The sequence below is a fragment of the Quercus robur genome, chromosome 7, assembly GCF_932294415.1.
Source record: "Quercus robur chromosome 7, dhQueRobu3.1, whole genome shotgun sequence".
Classification (NCBI taxonomy): Eukaryota; Viridiplantae; Streptophyta; class Magnoliopsida; order Fagales; family Fagaceae; genus Quercus; species Quercus robur.
Genome location: NC_065540.1, coordinates 34,790,648 through 34,811,867, shown reverse-complemented (window position 1 = coordinate 34,811,867; position 21,220 = coordinate 34,790,648). Strand labels below are relative to the sequence as shown.

At 34.2% G+C, this 21,220-nt stretch overlaps 1 protein-coding gene and 1 pseudogene across 1 annotated transcript; both read left to right on the top strand.

The window, feature by feature from the left end:
• Nucleotides 1-922, top strand: part of LOC126691291 (uncharacterized) — a 3,495-nt pseudogene extending 2,573 nt beyond the window's left edge.
• An 11,918-nt stretch (nucleotides 923-12,840) lies between these two features.
• Nucleotides 12,841-20,947, top strand: LOC126693205 (proteasome subunit alpha type-3). Its single transcript, XM_050389113.1, has 10 exons — nucleotides 12,841-13,071; nucleotides 13,160-13,199; nucleotides 13,299-13,382; nucleotides 14,411-14,484; nucleotides 15,340-15,426; nucleotides 15,789-15,873; nucleotides 16,017-16,063; nucleotides 17,116-17,181; nucleotides 18,518-18,608; nucleotides 20,649-20,947. Exons 1-10 carry the CDS (start codon nucleotides 12,968-12,970, stop codon nucleotides 20,718-20,720), a joined length of 750 nt encoding a protein of 249 aa, XP_050245070.1. The 5' UTR covers nucleotides 12,841-12,967; the 3' UTR covers nucleotides 20,721-20,947.
• The last annotated feature ends 273 nt before the right edge of the window (nucleotides 20,948-21,220 follow it).

Sequence of the window (21,220 nt, the reverse complement as noted above, 5' to 3'; positions counted from 1 at the left end):
TGGAGTAGTGTTAGGACAAAAGCGAGACAAAGCGACATTCCAACGTTGCATGATGGCTATCTTTTCTAATATGGTGGAAGATATAATGGAAATTTTCATGGATGACTTTTCAGTTTTTGGTACATCTTTTGATCATTATTTGCATAATTTAGCTCTTGTTTTGCAGAGATGTGAAGATAAAAATCTCGTCCTAAACTGGGAGAAGTGTCATTTCATGGTTCAAGAAGGGATCGTGCTTGGCCATAGAGTGTCATCTAAAGGAATTGAGGTTGATCGAGCTAAAATTGCAACCATAGAAAAACTACCACCTCCAAAGAATGTGAAAGTAATCAGAAGCTTTTTGGGACATGCAGGATTTTATAGAAGATTTATAAAGGATTTTTCTAAACTTTCTAAACCTTTATGTAATCTTCTTGAAAAAAATTCTGCATTTAACTTTGATGATGTTTGTTTGCAGGTCTTTAATGCAATCAAGGAGAAACTGATTTCAGCACTAGTCATGATTGTACCTGATTGGAGTCAACCTTTTGAAGTCATGTGTGATGCAAGTGACTTTGCAATTGGAGTAGTGTTAGGACAAAAGCGAGACAAACTGTTTAGGGCCATATACTATGCAAGCCGGACATTGAATGAAGCTTAATTGAATTATACAACAACTGAGAAAGAGATGCTTGCTGTGGTGTTTGCTTATGACAAATTTCGGTCTTACCTCATTGGTACAAAGGTGACAGTGTTCACTGATCTTGCAGCACTTTGTTATTTGTTTGGCAAGAAGGATGCTAAGCCTAGGCTGATTCGTTGGATCCTTCTTCTTCAAGAATTTGATTTGGAAGTTCGAGATAAGAAAGGAAGTGAAAATTTAGTTGCTGACCATCTCTCTCAGTTGGAGCAAGAGGAAGTAAGTCCAGATTTAGTGATCTAAGAAGCATTCCCTGATGAGCAGTTGTTTGCATGTGAGATCAAGCTTCCTTGGTATGCTGATATTGTAAACTACCTAGCTTGTAAGGTATTGCCACTAGATCTTACTTATCACCAACGTAAGAAGTTTTTGCATGATGTGAAATATTATCTTTGGGATGAGCCTTTACTTTTCAAAAGATGCCCTGATCAAATCATCCGAAGATGTGTTCCAAAAGAGGAGATGCAAGCCATTCTCCATCATTGCCATTCCTCATCATATGGAGGACATTTTGGAGTAACACGAACAGCAGCTAAGGTACTTCAAAGTGGTTTCTTTTGGCCTTCTATTTTTTGTGATAGTTATACTTTGGTGAAAACTTGTGATCGGTGCCAACGTATGGCAAATATTTCAAGGCGTCAGGAGCTACCATTGAAAAATATCTTAGAGGTTGAGTTATTTGATGTTTGGGGAATTGATTTTATGGGTCCTTTTCCTCCTTCTTTTGGCTTTTTTATATCTTGTTAGCAGTTGACTATGTGTGAAAATGGGTGGAGGCAATTGCAACAACAACAAACGATGCAAAGGTAGTGCTCAAATTTCTGCATAAGAACATATTCACAAGATTTGGCACTCCACGAGCTATTATTAGTGATGAAGGGACCCACTTTTGCAACAAGTTGTTCAATAGCCTTCTTTCTAAATATGGTGTGAAGCACAAGATAGCACTTGCCTACCATCCTCAAACTAATGGCCAAGCTGAAATTTCAAATAGAGAAATCAAGAATATTCTTGAGAAGACGGTCAACACCAATAGAAAGAATTGGGCAAAGAAGCTTGATGATGCTTTATGGGCATACCGTACTGCTTTTAAAACAACTATTGGGATGTCTCCTTATAGATTAGTGTTTGGAAAAGCATGTCATCTCCTTGTTGAGTTGGAGCATAAAGCTTATTGGGCTGTAAAGAAGTTTAATTTTGGTTTAAAGGCAGCAGGGGAAAAGCGACTTCTTCAATTGAATAAGATGGATGAGTTCCGGAATGATGCTTATGAAAATGCAAAGATCTACAAAGAACGGACAAAGAAGTGGCATGACAAACAAATTCTTAGGCGTGAGTTTGCTCCAGGACAGCAGGTTTTACTCTTCAATTCACGACTAAAACTCTTCCCAGGCAAGTTAAGATCAAGATGGACAGGTCCTTATACAATTGACAAAGTTTCATCTTTTGGAGCAATAGACTTGAAGGACAACGCAAGGCACATATTCAGAGTTAATGGACAAAGATTGAAGCACTATTATGGAGAACAAGTGGAGAGGAATTGTGCATTTATTCCTCTTGGAGATCCTAATTGATGAAGATTGAAAAGTCTGGATGTAGACTATAAAACAAGCGCTTATGGGAGGCAGCCCATAAAACTTTCTTTTATTCTTTTATTTTATTTGTTTCTTTTCTTATCATTATTTTTTTTTATTTGAATAATTTGGATTTTGATGCTGGTTTATTTTGCAGGAATAAAGAACTGAAAAGAAGAGGGCTGAACTGAAAGAGAGGCGGCTGAAAATAAAACCAGGGAAGTTCCTTTCCTTTCTTCAATCTTTCTCACCTTTGAATTACAATGAGGACATTGTTTGGTTTGGGTTTGGGGGTGTAAACTCCTATAGTCTTGAGTTGTTGGATTCTCTTATCAAGCATGTATTTGAGTATGATTGAATTCTCTATGACTCTGAAATTTGTGATTAAGGATGGTTTTGAGAAAAAATTTTCAAAAAAAATTGCTATTATGTCAGGCAGAGTTTTGTGGGTACTTTGATTTAAATCTTTGTCCTTGAAAATAATTGATCACATAGTCAATTTTTCTTTACTCCATTTTGCTTATAAAGAGAAGGAGTTGAATTAACTGGGTCAAAGAAGTTCAATCTTGCTTTGCTCTAGAATCCGTTGATGGATCCTTGAGGTGAAATCCTAGTTGATACCAAATATTAGAGAAAGGATCTAGGCAATTTTTTTGTCACAACCAAAAGAGCTTTCCCAGCCGTCCTGATTATCACGCCATCATTTCATGGTGTATTTCCGTAGTCAACCCCCTTGAGCCTTATTTTACATAAGCCTTTATTTGTTCTTTTAATTACATAAACCATTCCCGTTCTAAGCCTGAAAAATAATAAATTTACCTTACATTTTGAGAAAATACTTTGGTGGAAATTTGCATTTAAAGAGAAAGTGAAAGGCAAGAATCGGAAAAGGGTTAAAGTGGTTGAAAATTTGAAAAGGCTACAGGTGTCAAATTCTTCAAAAAATTCAAAAATCAAAAAATCAAAAAAAAAAAAAAATCACTCCACTTTTGAGTATAGCAGTAATATTGTCATCATATGAGCATATTGTCAAGAAAGAGCTATGGTGTGAATCCTGTGGATATCTCTTTTATTGTTCTTTCTATCAAGTATTTTCCCAGTTTGCTTTGATTTTCCATATCCAATTCTTTCTTAGCCCTCACCCTGTGGCCTGTCATTACAACCTTGATTAAAGACCTTTTGATCTCTAATTTTGGTGTTTGATTACATTAGTGGAGAGGATTTCTGAAAATTGGACTTATGGGGTTAAGTTTTGAGAGAATTCTTCTAATTTCAGTTGTTCTACTGTGATCTGAATTTGCTGGTGGTTTGGAGTTAAATTGACTATTTCACACACACTCAAGAACTTAGCTTTAGGTTGAAGTAAATGCTTAACTCTTGCTTGCCAAATTACTAAATTTTTTATTTCACTATGCTTTACTCATCTAGCTAATTGAATTTAATTCTCTCTGTTTGTTAGCAATCTCCAAACTTATCCAAAAGCCTCTTTCGATAGTCAATTGGAAACAATCTTGTTCATTATTTTACACAAGAGTATGCAATTTAATAAAGCAAGAAAGCATTAAGACCAACGATTTTAATACTACATAGGTTCATACAAGTTTTTTGATCTCTATATTTACCTATTCTGAAATATTCAAGATCTATCCTATAATTCCCTCTTTCGACAGCAAATCGCAAGATTAAAATCATCTAATTAATGGCCAGTTAATTAGAAGCAATAAGCATAGAATAAATCAGACAAACATGAAGAGAAATTGTTCAAATTAACATAGAAAAGCAAGCATAGTTCGGAACTAGATTATATCATTTTCCTAGAATAAAGAAAGTTTAGTTCATGCTAAAAATTAAATCCAACACAAACGAGTTCGCCATAATTTTTTTTGAGAAGATTGGAAAGAAAATAAATGTTGAAAAATTCTCTGTTCCAGCCCTCTCTTTCTTTCAGTTTCAGCGCCGCACCTTTTTTTGTTCAGCCCTCTTTCTTTCTTTTCTGTTTCGGCTGCCTTTTTTTTTCTGCTTCAGCATTCTTTTCTTGTTTTCTTTTAGCCCTACATTTTTAAAGTCTAGCCCACAACTTGTTACAGCCTAACACAGCCCAAAAAGCCCAAAACGTTTTGCTTCAACCCAAAACATTTTTCAGTTTAGCCCAAAACGTTTTGCTTCAACCCAAAACATTTTTCAGTTTAGCCCAAAACCTCTTTTTTTTTCAGTTCAGAACGTTTTTTGCTTCAGCCCAAAACCTTTTTCAGTTCAGCCCACACCTTTTTCAGTTCAGCCCAAAAAGCCCAAAACGTTTCAGTACTTTTTTTTTTTTTTTGTCTTCTGTTTCAGCGCCACTTTTCTTTTTGTTCAGCGCCTCCTTTTCTTCTTTCTTTTTTAGCGTCTCATTCTCTTTTTCTTGCTAACTTCCAAGGCCAAAAATATTCTCTTTAGATGCTTCACATTTCTTTTATTTGAATAAATCTTTATTTTCTTCAAATCTGGAATAAAATTTAAATAACAAAAATCAAGTATAAAATCAACAAAATAAATAAAATTAGACTAAAGTTTAAAGTTGAGAAGTGATAAATTACACTCAATTATGCAAGTCATCAAACACCCCCAAACTTAGAACTTTGTTTGTCCTCAAACAAAAAGAAAATAAAATAAAAGACAACTATAGACACTATTAGCTAGACCCCATAGAGTAATATCATCACTCACCAAGTCATGATCTAAATTTAGATTTCAACACTAGTAACTTACTCTTTTAACATCAAAGATGGCAGGAAGATTAGGTGAAATCGATTTCCTAGAAGTTTCTCTCTCATTAAGTTGATTTTCAAGCAACATCTTTCTTTTCCTCTGCATATCTTTTATTTAAATTGATTTTATTTTGAATTCCAATTACAAAAACCTTAGTGACTTCTCTAGATAAAATCGATATTAGCATAATTTTGGTATTTGTCAAAAGTAAGTTACCAAGCCCTGAGGACGATACTCTTCTAATCACTTTACTATAAAACTACGATACTGTGCATTTGCAGTTTTGCACCGTTCATTTCTCAACCTCATTACGAAATTCTTTGAACTTTTCAAAGGATTCAGATTTATGTTTCATTAGGTACAAATAACCATACCTAGAATAATCATCAATAAAAGTAATGAAGTAATAGAAACCACATCTTGCCATGTGATTCATAGGACCACAAACATCAATGTGTATTAATCCTAATACATCAGTGGCTCTAGCTCCCTTTCCTGTAAAGGGACTTTTGGTCATTTTCCCTTGTAAGCAAGGCTCACAAATTGGATAAGGCTCTACCTTCAAAAGATTCAATGGCCCATCCCTTGCCAATCTATTGATTCGATCAATATTGATATGACCAAGCCTTAAGTGCCACAAATAGGTAGGATTAACATCTCTTTTTCTTTGAAGAGATAACACACTGGCAGCAATATCATTCTTAACACAATTAATAGAATTATCAATAGAACTCAAAAAATAAAGACCATCTTGTAAAATGCCAGAAGTTACAAATTTATTATTAAACTTAACAACAAGTTTAGAAGTAAAAAGAAATGAATATCTTGAACAACCAAGTTTTGAATCTGAAACTAAATTTCTTCGCACTTCTGGCACATATAAGCAATCTTCCCGAACTGGAGTTCCTTCCACCATTTTGGTGGACATGAGATTTTTCATAGCAGTTTGTCGTGCACTTCTGCTTTGTTCTCCAAACATCTCTTTGAGATGCAACATCATATCTTGTGCTGTAACTAGGCCTTGGCATTGTTTTTGCAACACATTGGTCATAGAGGCCATTATGTAGCATTTAGCCATTTCATCAGCCTCATGCCACTTATTAAATGCATCTCTTTGCACCTCAGTGGCATCAGCTAAAGCAAGTTCTGGTGCATCAGTATTAAGGACATGAGCTATCTTATCACCAGTGAGAACAATGATTAGGTTCCTTTTCCAATCTACATAGTTTGGTCCAGACAATTGATTTTCATCCAAAATCTTAGCTAAGGGATTAAAATTGGTCATAATGAATTTGCAAAATAATATAAAATAATATTTTCACATACATATATCCATCATATTCAGGTTTTTGAATAACTAATGGTACCTCCCACAAGAACAAAATATCATAGATTCCCAGAACAGAATATAACAATTATATTCATAAATAGTTCGAAGTGGGCATCGGGAACCCTTACCTTGCATGCTCCAATAATTTCTTTTGAAATATACTGTGCACACCATATAAAGGCAAATAGATACTATTCATCATAATTTCATCTCATGTTTCTAATATTATTTAATTTATCTATGACTCCCGATTTACTTTTGGCCTCCAAATCAAACATGTTTTACACTATTTTAGTGGTCATGTTTATTTGGATAAGTGCAAACCATTATCTGAGTGTGATATATGTACTAGTATGATTATGTTGCTATTTTAGCCACACTCCCACCAGTCATACACAAACCTGTCTTCCCAAGAAGTAAACAAGAGGAACTACTAAACCAAAATCAAGTCTATCCTTTTGACTTTGACATAATTTTAATTTAATAAAACCTATATTCTCCGACAATGGAGGGCCATAGGAATTATTCTATAAAATAATCCTATTTAGCACTTAATATATATTACTACTGGGACTATTTAAATATTATTCTTTATGTATCTGATACAACTCCCACTAATTGAGATTCAACACCTTAATTCGGTAATACTCAAGATTTTATTAACATAAAAAGGTGAGTCAATGAACCAATATATATCAATATGGGTTACACAGATAAGCACATATACATGAAACTATAATAGACAATCTATAAAGCATTTATAGGCTTATAGCACTATGGCGCACAACTTAAGATTAGATGCAAGAGACATGCCACTTCTCCGAATATCAATTATAGCACTACGAAAACGAATTGGAACCAAACAATCAACATATCAATATATATCAATCACGGCACAAATTTTTATTGTTCTCCACTTCTCCGGAAAAAAAAAAAAAATTAACATATCACATATATCAATCACGATATATAGGAAATAAATCTCAGCACACATACTGATATGAATAATGATTCAAAATCCATGATTAATTGTGGTTTGCTCTGATACCACTGAAAACTTTTGCGGAAGCAATATAAAACAAAAAAAAAAATTTATATTTTCATTTAAAGATCGTTGTACCACACAACCATGGATTCTAAATAGAACAAATTGCGTACCTCTCTTAGCAACCCAAGCGTGTTGCCTCCCAAGGTATTCATGTCTCTCTCTCTATTTCTTTTTGAGTTTTCAGAAGACTGCAGTATTACACAGTAGTTCTGATGGCCAACCACTAAATATGATATTATAAAATCTTATTTTATTTAAGACTTCTAAAACCCTAGAGAGAGATTAGACGTGGGATCCTTAGGGATCCTAATCTTCAGCCGCAGGATTTATCAATAACTTTTTTGAACGTTATTGACTTATCTTGAAACTCTTTCAAAATTATTTCTTAATTTTCTCAACCATATCAAGAAAATATCTGAACTTCTACAGATTGCAATAATGTCCATCAACACATTGCAATTGACCCCTGAAGATTAGAGAATTACAAATGAGGTCCCATTTCATACAATTTTATATCTATGTCCTTCCACCATACTATATTCCCACAAGCCACTAGGATTGGATAAATATCACTGTCATGTCCTTAGCTTATGTGACCCTTAATTTCTTGATTTTATAATTTCTATTGGACTCCAAAATATCTTTAAAAAACTCCTTAAATATATATATATTTATATATATATATATATATATATACAATATTATATATATGAAAAACATTTTTGAAAAATGTCACCAGACGGTTTTGTTTTGAGTCCAACTTCAATATGAAAATCAACTGAATATATTATCTTCTTTAGAGACTGGTGGATTCATTGTTGAGTATTTATATATTTTACTCATTACACACATAACCCAACGTGTCTGTATATAGCCTTTAAAATTGGCATCACCAATTGACATTGTCAAAGCTATGTGCATAATAAATAAATATACACAAACCCCTCATGTTTGAGGACAATAGAAAAATTGTGATAGAACAACCTTTTAATTAACAATGATCACTCCATAAGGTATCCTTGATCGGATCAAATTCAGTGTATGTACTTGTTACATTACACCCACTTGTTTGCTTAAAGTCACTACTTCAATGATGGAGTAAATAATCCTATCATATAGCAGCACAACAAGTGTAGGCTTCAGTGGTAATATTCAATTAATATCAACAGCCTAGAACAATTTAATAATTTATGAAAAATCATTACTCCCTGTCTTTGGTTCCTTAACCATTAACATGATTTTTCCTACAGAAGTGACATCACATGCCACATTTAAACAATGAAATGTACATATAAAAGTTACGAATGTAAAAATAAAATTTTATCATCAAATAAAAATGCATAGTATTGTTTTTAAGGGCACATAATTCTAACAGAGGGATGTGTTGCATAAAAGTCTAAGATGGAGGGTGGGAATTGGTGATGCCATAAGCTTATGGTCAAACCTGTGGCTCCCTTCCATTGCTCACCTAAAAAATCTTTCTCCCATTGTACCAAAATTTGCAAAAGCATAAGTTAGTTTTCTCATCAACCTTCCAAGTAGTGGGATGTTGTCTTACTGAATCATCTCTTTAGTTCTCATGAAGTTGATCTGATCCAGTCCGTCCACTTTGTCGAAATCCATCCGAAGACAAGCTCATTTGGCCCTTCACTTTTTTTTTTTTTTTTTTGGATACCAAACAAAGGAAGAGTTCATACATATGGTTATATAGAGCAGGATTGTACCACATGTGACACAAAGGTGTGTTAATTGCCTGTTTAGCAAAACACCACACAGTTTTAACTACTACATGAGGAACAATTGAAGTATTACAAAATAAACCATGTTGAGAAAGAAAGTTCAGATTAGCTATCCTACTACTATCTAGCGAATCTGTGCTTTTTCTCGATTTGAAAACTTGATGGAGATTAACCCTGTCGGTTAAGAACAAAATGTGCTGAAAGCCATAGTTTTTAGCTATGATACCAACTTCTACCATTGCTTCAAGTAGAGCTCCTATTGATGTGTTGGCGAGACTACAATTAACCCCTGAAAACATTTCTGCTCCCTGCATATTTACAACTACAAAAGCTTATGCTCTCCTTTGTGGCTTTGTTCTTCTTGCTTTAGCTAATTTGATGATGAGCTAATATTGCCCAGTAGCTGTGAGATGGGCTGACTTGGTTGCTCTAAGCTCTTTGGTATGATGGAGTTGACCTACATAAGACTTCCTATACCTGCAAGATAGATTTTTGGCTGTTAGTATAACCTCTAAGGGATGTGGGTTCAAGCCTTGGTGAAGCACTCTGTTTCTGTGATTCCAAATTAACCATAAATCAGTAAACATTGATTGAAGGATGACCAAGCTTTGATCTTCATTATTTAAGCAAAAGATGATATAGTCTTTTAGCCAAAACTGAACAGACACATTGGTGATCTCAGAAGTGTGCAGACCAAGATCCAATCCAAACCAACAAGCTCTAGAAAAACTGCTAGGAGAAACATATGTGTAGGAGTCTCTTCATCAAAATTACATAAGGGGCAAGTATCATCATTACTGATTCCTCTATTATGTATGTGGCCTTGGTAGGTAGGCTGTCATGGAGAAGTTTCCACACAAAATTGATAATCCTTAAGGGAACATGGGCTTTCCATATTGCAGCCCATATCTTCCTTTCCTGCTGGGGTTGTTGTGACCCTAAAAGGTCTTCAATTAACAACTCATAAGCTATCTTGGTACTGTAATTCCCATCCATTGAGTACTTCCACATAAGCCTATCCTTAGATGCGTTGGTTTTGGAAATGGGCATTTGCAAAATGTTGACTACTTTAGGGTGATGGTATAAGCTTCTAATTAAATCCACTTTCCAACTTCTAGAATTATGATCAATAAGATCTCCTACTGTGCCTGTCTGTAAAAGTGGAAGAAAAGAACTATCCCTTAAGTTTGGTGACCAATCAGGATGTGTAAGTGGTATATCAAAACCATTTCTAACCAACCATCTGCCTTCTCTAAGAATAGGATCACCTTGCTGAAGGCCCTTCACTTAATCTGGAGTTTTCATAGTGAAATCAGGCGACAAATTTCTATCTCAAGGAATGGAGTCTTTAGGTCCCAGCACATTGCATAAGGGGTAAGCTGTTTGGAAGAAGGTATGGGGTTTAGTGGTTCAAAGCAAGGTAAAAATTTTCTTATGGAGGGCAATTCGAAACTCTATTCCAGCAAAAGTTAACTTGGTGTGTCAAACTATTCTTGTGGAAGATACCTGTGACCATTGTCATCAAGCTCCAGAAGATGTTCTTCATGCCCTTTGGCAATGCTTAAGTCTTTCTCTTGTTTAGGACTCTGACCAAAGCTGAAACTTTCGGGACAACAACCATTTCCTCAAGTTTCAAGACTTGGTGCAATTTCTAATTAAGGAAGGTAAGAACATTGAGCTCTTTGCACAGACTGTTTGCACCATTTGGCATCGCAAGAACTTACTCAGGACTAGCAATAGACAATTCCCAATCAGTTAAGTCCTCCTAGATGCCTTGGCTACCAATGCTGCTTTCCTCAGAGCCATTCCACCTAAACCTCTTGATTTGGCAAACCGTAACCCACCAAAGGTCTATTGGAAGCCCCCGACACAACCTCTCTTTAAGGTGAATTTTGATGGAGTTGTCTTCAATGATGTTAAGAAAACAAGAACAAGGGTGGTAATTCGAGATAACATGGGCCTAGCTCTTGCCTCCATGTCTTATAGTGTTCCACTCGCAAATTTGGTTGTTATGACAGAAGCTATTGTTGTTGTAAAAGCCCTTACTTTCACCAAGGACATAGGTCTTCATTTTATTGTATTAGAGGGAGACTTAGAACTTATTATCAACTCTTTGAAGAGTAAAGATATTTCCCTTGTTGCCTACGGGCATCTGATTGAAGAGGCGAAATACTTTGCTAGCTTTATTGCTGTTTGTAGTTTTTCACACACTAAAAGTCTGGGTAATTCTGTTGCTCATCATATGGTTAAACATGTTAGCAATTATTCAGTGTGGATGGAGGATGTTCCTCCACATCTTAATGCTGTATTGGTAGCCGATTACGACTAATTTTCTTAATAAAGATATAGACTTCTCAAAAAAAAAAGTGGTAAGAATATGAATGATGCCACTTAAATAATATAATAAATGAATGGTTGAATTATTATTTTTTTAATAATTTAATTGGTGACACATTAATTAGTAAGATTGAAGTAAAATTTGTTGGATTCATAGAATCGCTTAAGTGAATTAATCATATTAAAAAATAATAACAATTTATTTTAAAATAAAAAATTATAATGTAGAACAAAACCTCTTATTTCCACTCCACTCTCCAATCTTACCAATTCAGCCAATCTCTTGCAACCTCTTATTTTATCTCTGACTTATAATCCTACATTTAGGAAGAGAAGAACAAAACCCTAAGAGTTTCTAAGAGATCAACGTTATTTCAAGGCTAAAAGGTAATAAAAAATTTCATCGTAATTTGATGGTAGGGTTGTTGCACATGATTATGACCCAATGGAGTGAGCCAAGCTTCTTATAGAGCAACATTATTCCTAGGCTTTTGTGTGTGTTAGCTTTTGTTGGGTATGAAAGGAGTTTGGGCAAAATTTTATTTTATTTTTATTTTTGATGGGTTTTCCAAACTCTTGCATAATGGAGTTTATAACAATTGTTTTTTTTTTTTTTTTTTTTCTCAAAATGCAAACACAAAAGATTAGAGAGGACTATCGGAAAAAAAAAAAAAAAAGCGTTAGCTTCCCAAATCCCCTACCATCAACCTTCAATTCCTTCGTAAGATTCCAATTGCTTATTAATTTTTCCACTCCTACTTTGGTATTGATTTTCAGTTTTTGAATTTCTTAATTAGTTTATTTTTATGACTATCCAATTCTTGATTCTAGAGTGTAATAAGAAGAGCAAATCCCATCTGTTCATAAAAAAAGAAAAAAAGAAGAAGAAGAAGATGAAATCCAAGTTGTTCATATTGCAGGACCACCTTATTTGTTTTTGAAGATGAAATCCACTTTATGTTTTCTTCCTTCTATAACATATAATTGTTAATATATATTTTAGCTATATAGTGTTATTTACAAATTCAATTTATTTGATTGTATTAAAATAAATCAAGATTAAATCATATATGTTCATCAAAGAAATTATATATCATACTTAACACTTTTTCCGTGCATCGCATGGATTAGCGACTAGTTAATGTTAATAAAAAAAATATTATTTAAGTAATATTTAAATATAAGAATAAATTGCTTGGTATTGAGCTGGGCCGGCTCATATCAATGAGATTTCCTTATTGGGCCTAAAGAAAAAAAAAATTGAGTCCCACCTCCCATCCCTTTCTAATTTATGAAGCCCAAAGATTGCAAAAGTTTGAAAAAAAAAAAAAAAAAAAAAAACATAATAATAAACATTTGCCATATTTCTTGAGAAGAAAGAAATATCGGTAGACAAAAAAGCAAAAGGCCCCTTCTCCCTGCTCTTTTTAGCACTGTTTTTAAAAACACACATATAGTACAGAAGAAGAAGAAGAAGAAGAGCAAGAAGAATCGAAAGACAAAGATAAGAATATGAGTAGCATAGGAACAGGATACGACCTTGCGGTCACCACTTTCTCTCCAGATGGTCGTGTTTTCCAGATCGAGTACGCTGCCAAAGCCGTCGACAACAGCGGGTTACTGCTCTCTCTCTCTTTCACTCCTAGATCGGTTTCAATTACCCATTTACTTTTCCTCAATAAATTTTGAATTTTTGTTTTCCAGGACTGTTATTGGAATCAAATGCAAAGATGGGATTGTTATGGTAAATATCATTACCCTCTTGGATTTTTAGCATTAGGGTTATCATTTATTTATTTTTTTGATGTTATATATTTATTATTTTGTGGTGAGGAATTTTTAGGGTGTGGAGAAGCTAATAGCATCGAAGATGATGTTGCCTGGTTCCAATAGAAGAATTCATGCTGTTCATCGCCACTCCGGAATGGTACAATCCCTTTTTCGTTTGGATCTAATTACTGCTTTGTAATTTGTTGCTTTAACTTGGTGTTAGGTTTTGGTATGTGATTTTTGTGTGACATGCTTTATTGTTGTAATGTCAATGTGTTTTAGGTCAAAAGGGTACTTTCTTCTTCTGGTAGATAGTTGGGGTTTTGGGTTCTAAGCTCACTGGGTGCTCGTGTTGTGTAACTTAAAGGGCTTAGTGCTTGTTTGGATAAGTTTGAAGCCTCAATGTAATGCATAAACTTTTAAGAATAAGGCAGGGGGAGTGGTTTTTCGTTTTTGGGTCTTTGACGATTAGCTGGATTGTTAGAGTACCAATGAGCATTAGCTCAAATAGCTACTCCTCCGGGTTTGTGTGTAATTACAAATAACAAAGAAAAGGATTAGCAGGATTTCATTAAGTTATTTAAACCCTTCTTTTGGTAGGTTTCTTTAGAATGGGTCCTTAATAAGCAAACAATGTATGCTAAAATAAGGAGGAACCTATATCATATAAACGTCTACATGTGAATATATGATTTTAAAAGCACTTGCTAAATACTGGCAATACTTTATGATGATTAGATTAAAATGTAGGACCATTCATTGAGTCTGATATTTGTCTTTGATAAGTATTTTGCCACCTACGTTATGTTTGTTATTTCCTTCTTCGTTTGCTAATATAATTAAAATAACACCAACCTTGATCTAGTGAATGTTTTGGAAGCTGAAAGCAGAAAGTCGAAAGGATGGTCTTGTTATGTGTTCTGTAATTTATGAGAGCTCTCAATCCTTAAGACCACCCGTGGTTGCTTAATCAAAGACATTATTTGAACTGGAAATCTTTGTGATATAATCAGTTTCCAATATGGGAATTGAAATAGTTTTTATCTTAATTGATGGAACAACTACATCTAATTTTAGATAATTTTGTGGTGGTTAAATGGTTTAATGTATCGGAAATTTTACCCTTGTCCAGCATCTTGCGGTTGGTTATTGTTTTGATGATTTGCTGATGATTTTCAATTACAGGCTGTGGCAGGACTAGCAGCAGACGGAAGGCAAATTGTTGCCCGGGCCAAGTCTGAAGCTAGTAATTATGAAAGGTTTGCTTTGTGCTCTAGAATGTTTAAATATGGTCACATTTCTCTTTCCATCATATCTTTCATTTCATTATTTTCTTACTAATCATTCTTTATTGATTTGCCAAATGGATACAATGTAAATGTGTGAAATAATTAGGCTGGATCTTTGGATATTGTAAATGTGATTTTTTTTTCACCATTACTAGAAGAAAACATCACAGCCCCCCCCCCCCCCCCTCTTTTCTCTCTCTGTTCCTACACATGAACAGTTTTCCAAACGTTTGGAAATTATGAAACACTGGAGACTATATGTTATCTAACACCGGCAATCATGGTCATGTCAAAGTAAAATGGCCCATATGGAGCATCTGTTTGACCCGGTTGTTGTATTAGGTTTGATGAAATTACCATTAAATAGTATCTATCAAAATAGTGTGTGATTGTGTGTGCATCCTAGAACCATGCATGTATCTGTGTGCTTTTACATAGTCAAATAATTACTTTTATGATGGAAAGAACGGAGTACAACTACTGTTGAAGAGAAAGGGATGGATGTGTTATTTGAGAAACAAGGAAATATAATTTATTCATGCTAATATAATTTATTCATGCTTTAATATGCAGAGTTTCTTTGAATGGTCAGAAACTGGTATGTTCTTTTGAGGTTCTAACAAATGCAAATTCTATGTCATTTGTTAACATGGATACAAATTGCAATTTGGTGATCGAAAGCACACAAATTTATTATGATCTTGGTCCCTACAATTTGGCCTAATGCAGTTTCACCTAAATTCAAAATTCCCTTTGCTGATAATCTGCCTTTACATTGTTACATGATTGAGTCTTATCTCATTTTCTTATGACTATTTTGTGCAGTACGTATGGCGAACCAATTCCTATCAAGGAACTTGCTGACCGTGTTGCTAGTTACGTGCATCTGTGTACACTTTATTGGTGGCTGAGGTTTGATGAGAAAATACCAATTCTTGTTATTCATTACTTCCTCTGCCCCATATTTTTTTGGTCCTCTGTTCCACTTTAGGATGTTCTAAAATATGGCCCTCTTTGAAGTCAATGAGAAAAATATTGATAACTTTCCTAACTCACCCTTTGCTTTATTTGAAAAGTCAATACTCTTTGTTTAATTGTCTTTTTTGAATTTAAATTAAGGATGGTAGTTTTGGAAACTTATTGCCTTTTTTTTCGAAAGACAAATGATGTTTCCTGACAAAGTAAGATTTTCTAAACAGGACCAAATGGGACTGAGGGAGCATTTTTTTCTCTCCTTGCTTTGTTCCTAATGGGAATATCTAATTGTGTTGCAGACCTTTTGGATGTGGAGTTATTCTTGGAGGCTATGACAGAGATGGACCACAGCTGTACATGGTTGAACCATCTGGTGTCTCATATGTGAGTTAATTTTTTTCACATATTACAATAAGTGTAGCAGCATCCAATCCTCTTACTTTTGCATCATCATTATTGGTTACAGTTGGTTTATATTAGTGTTACATGGCAGTTCTTTGAATCGTGTGTTTTGGCATTTGTTCTAGAGGTACTTTGGTGCTGCAATTGGCAAGGGCAGACAGGCAGCTAAAACGTAAGTTGATTTATATCTTCATCAAATTCTAAACACAACTAATTGATGTCATTATAATAGGAGAATTTCTTTGATAAAATATTATCTAAATGTCATTAACATGCACACTCCTAACTTTACAAATTTACCTCTCTGAGTCCCCCCTCCCGAAAACCCCATTTCTTCTCTCTGTTGCTCAATTAATGATTTGTCATACCTTGAGCTTGCCCATTGGGGACTGCACTCCAACTGAAAGATACAGCTTTAGTGGCTTATTTTTTTAAAGAAAAAGGGTAAGGAAAACATAAAGAATGCACCAATGGGAACCCTTCTCTCTGGGAGGTGGTTGTGCTGGCCAGGCATGAGCTGAAAAGGGTGCTTGGCCCTAACGGGTGAAGTGGGTCTTCAGGTGGCTTAATAGTAGAGGAAGAAGAAGTTGTAGTGGTGATTATAGAGATTGTTCATTTACTACTTTTCCCTGACAAACTCTCCAAATTCTTCCTGCCCATATGGTGGGTCTAGCATAGGGCCATGTTTGCTGGTGGTTGAGATTCAGTTAATATTAATGTGATCTCATATGGTTCTTTGGGAGATGTGTGGCACTGTGGCTTTCAATATTTTATTACCTGCTTTGGTGGTGGTCTTTGTTGCTTTCATTTCATTAAGACTTAGATGTGGGCATGTTATTCTTTGGCCTGTGAGGCTGAAATGTTTTTTTTATTTTAAACCTGAAATTAACTTCAACTTTAACTAAAAAGATCCATTAATTAATTATTTAATGTGTCCATGCCATATTGTATCCCAGTTTTTCAAGAATTATGATGTTTGTGTTATTGTATCATATCTTGTGTTCAATATCAGTATTGGTCCTTCATGGCGAACATCTAATTTTACTAAAATTTTATATATGTGGATGCTGGCTTGGGTATTATATCTTTTTTAGAAATCTAGATGAGGTATCTGTTGTGTTATTTTGCATTGGTTAAATTTCATCTCTTATGCATAATATTTTGATGATATTTTGTAATCAAGTTGACATGATCAAGTGTTGCTGCTGTATGATGTTTCTACAGAGAGATCGAAAAGTTGAAGCTTTCAGAATTGACTTGCCGCCAAGGGGTTATTGAAGTAGCCAAAATGTGAGTGTTGTTATAGATTATTATGTGAATTGTGTTCTGCAACTTTGTAATGTCAATATGTAGCAGTAATATTTGCCAATCAATATTAGGGCTGGTTAAAGGAGGAATTTGTGGTTCTGGGATTTTTGTTTTTTGTTGAATTTGAATACATTGCATCTCTATATTATATTTCTAAGATCTGATTATTTACTAGTGAGGGAGAGGGTCAAAATATTATTTTTGATAAGTAATAAACCTTTTTGATAGAAAAACAAGTACAGGAAAAACCAAAGCACACAGGACATTTACTAAGGGAAAGAAGGGACAAACAAAACTAAGAATTTAAGAAGAATAAAAACTAAATCTATAGATCAAATCAGACGAAGAAGTGAAAGAGAGAACACCTGACGCATTTGTCCACCCAAACAAAGTCTGGAAGAAAGAAGTCTTCAAGTCTTGAATCGATCTTTTGGTTTCTTCAAGATCTGAAAATTCCTCTCCCTCCAAATACACCACATAAAACAGTGGGGGGCCATGTTCCAAATCAACCCATTTCTATGTTTACTAAACTTGCCCTTCTAGCTAGCTAGAAGCTCCACTACATCCTTGGGCATAACCCAAAAAACCCTGAGAAGTGAAAACACCATATTTCACAGTTCTCTGGCTCAAAATATTAGAGCATGAAAGGAGGGTGCTAGTATTAAATCTAGAAAATCAAAGCCTTTATTGTAAATAACCATTGTTACTAGAATTATTTTCCATGGAAATATCAAAAGAGTTATAAGGTTTTTACAGTTCTAAATTCAATTGGACACAATGAATTAAGTAAGTTTACATTTAAAAACATATTCACATATGTAATGTGCATGAGTGGAACCTACATTTGGTTCTTAGCCTTCAAATTTTATGTTGCACAATAAGAACCTCCATTCTCGGTTAAGTCATGGCCTTTATAGGTACTTTATTACTTGCATTATTATCCCAAATTCACTTTTTATTTGGGTGTACACTTTATGGGACAGCATATTTTTTTTCCTGCTTATGCATTTCATGGGATGCAGAGTTTTTCTGACACTTAATGGAACACCTATATGGCATGTTATTTGAGCTAGCGTTTTAGATGTCATATTATGAAATAATAGATATGTTAAAAAATATCTACTTATAAAATATCAACTTAATGAAATTGTTATTGTTTTTTGCGTTTTTTTTTTCTTTTTTGGGTGGGGGTTGGGGAAGGTTGCTGAACATTTACTAGGAATGTGCTGGTTAAAGCTAATGGTTACCTTTCATATTTTAATAATATATAATGTTCAAATGTTATATTGTATGACAATTTCATGTTAATGCTAAGCAGCATTTATGGAGTACATGATGAGGCAAAGGACAAGGACTTCGAATTGGAATTGAGTTGGGTCTGTGACGAGTCAAACCGTCTGCATCAGAAGGTATCTCTAAAATTTAATTGGGCCAAAAAGGGTTACATTTATTTTAAGTAATTTTTTTGATACAATCTGCTCTAACTGTAACAACCTTGCTTGTAGTTCTACGTGTGTTTGTCTTACTGTCTTCCTTCTTAAACCCATAAAAGACCCAGTTTTCTTTTCATGTCTTGTGTGTGCCATGCTTCTGCAGTTAATTCTAATAAATCATATGTAGTTAAAAGTTATGGATGTGTAAATTTGCTTTTGAAATCCTCTGTTTTTTCATTGTGGTGCCGAGATATCAGTTGACTGATGACACATTTCATCTATGAATTATATAAAAGGAATCACCTTGATGCAGAAGAATTTAAGCCCCAAGGAAAGAACGCTCATTATGGATTAATTTTTAATTTTTAATAAAAAGATAGTTCAATTTTATTTGCACAAGTTGGTGTAGGAGAATTTTATGACGTATGAGAAGTGCTTTTTTCATCAAACAATAATTTGAAAATAATAATAATAATAAATTTTCCATTAACTGTTATTTGCACAAGTTTTACGTATATCAAACTGCTACACACATAATATCTCTGATACAGTGATATTGTGTTAGCAACCTTTTTTTTTTTGTTTTTAAATTATTAGTGAAGAATATTGATTTTAACTTATTTAGAAATATATAAAAAAAAAAAAAATTTGCTACATTAAGTTGGGGGAGGGGATCAAACTTTGACCTTCCCGTTGACATCGTGTTATCAACTTAACATGGTCTAATTGAGTTTATCACATCCATAGTTGATAAAAATCTGCACAAGTATTACATAGAAATGCTTGCCATCAAGTGTACAATGGCAAATCAATCAAGGACCCATGGATGCGCAAGCTCAAACAACTGGCTCACCATCATCATGTTGCCCATATTTCCCGTAAGCAAATGTACCTATAGTCCTCTTCAACACTAAATATTCCCATCCCGCCTTAACAACACCAACACTGTTCTCAACAACCTCTTCACCAACAACTTGGGAATTATCTTATCAAAAAAAAAAAAAAACAACTTGGGAATTATCTTCAGAACCTGAAACATCTTGAACGGTATCATAATTCAACAAATGCCAATCATGTAAATTAAAATAACAGCAAATCAACACAATGCACCCATTAATCTCAACACAATCAACTTCCCACATTCCCAAGCTAATTGCCAATTCCCCTTCACTGCACTTGATTTCATGTCCTGACCCAATTTGGCAACTGGGCACTTGTTGAATGGATAGATAGTGTGGGTGGCTGTAGCCTGCGTGTTGGGTGTTAGGTGTGGCTGGTAAGCAAGACAGAGAACTAGTGTTTTTAAGTAAAAATGAGAATGAAAATCCAGAATGAAACTGAAGGGATTAAAAACTTATTCTCATTTAGAATTATTTGTAGAGGTAAGGGAGAATACATTTTCAGAATTAGACTTGGTTAATTTGAATTAGACTCTTTTATCTGAACTATTATATTTATAAGAAAAAATTTGAATTAGACACTCTTTTTGTGACTATGGTATTCCTCACAATGCTGTTGCTTTTGGTAAATTGAGTGCAGTACTTGCCAGAAAATAAATAAATAAATAACATGACTGCTATATTTAGATAACGGTGCTGGATGTGCCATATCTTGAAATAATATTTAACGTGTTAGACTTTCATGTGTAATAAAAAATGTGCTTTTAAAAAAATGCAGGATTTGCCACCTTCCTGTTAGTAAATTAAGGCAGTCCTCCACATATCCTTCCAATGTGGATCACCTTCTAAGTTCTAATTAATTCCTGGCCCTTTCTTGCCGCTTGTCTATTTATGTTATATTGATTTACCTTGGAGCTATTTATTGGTCTAGCAAATCATTAGTCTCTCTGTTTGGTTTTTGTTGGACTTTACTCCATTACTAATCTCCCCAGTAATCAGGGTCCTCTCTGCCCATTACTAATCTAACCAGTTATCAGAGACCTATTTTGGTATCAGCTATCCTAGGACATCAATTTGGAGACCAACATTAATTATTTCCTTTTGAAACTGTTTTCAGGTACCAGATGAGCTTCTACAGGAAGCTAAGGCAGCGGCCAAAGCAGCCTTGGAAGAAATGGATGCAGATTAGTAGAGCATTGCCATTGTTAACTTATTTTTACATGGTTGCATCTGAAATTGTCTTTATATCATTCCAGAACATCCTCAAAATGTGTTATGGCATAGACTGGTGCTTTTTATCTTTTAGACATTGATCTTTATTATGTTACAGTATTTGAGATAAATGTTTATTCCTATCAATTGACAGTAGGAAACCATCTTTTTCTGTTTTTGATAGAACTGTACGTGCTAGTCTAATTGTGTCTCTAATCTTCTTATGTTGCCCTGTTAAGTATTGATTTTTTTTTTTCCCTCATCCTTTTTATTTATTTATTTTATAGTTTTGAAAGTTTATTTCCAGAACTTCTATAGTTTATTTATTTCAAAGCGATTTGAAAAGAAAATAATTATAATATTTTGGAAATATCATTCTTATGTTATTTTATAATGTCATGCGTTATCCAGATTTAAAATATTCAATTTGCTTCATGAGCACAAACCTTTTTCCAAAACTAATTTGTGGTCAGTTTA

What these genes read in the sequence shown, in the direction of transcription:
- LOC126693205 (XM_050389113.1), top strand. Translation starts at nt 12,968, where the DNA reads ATGAGTAGCATAGGAACAGGATACGACCTTGCGGTCACCACTTTCTCT. An exon ending in AAAGCCGTCGACAACAGCGG is followed by an intron (nt 13,072 to 13,159) that starts GTTACTGCTCTC and finishes TTTGTTTTCCAG; the next exon opens with GACTGTTATTGGAATCAAAT. An exon ending in GAAGCTAGTAATTATGAAAG is followed by an intron (nt 14,485 to 15,339) that starts GTTTGCTTTGTG and finishes TATTTTGTGCAG; the next exon opens with TACGTATGGCGAACCAATTC.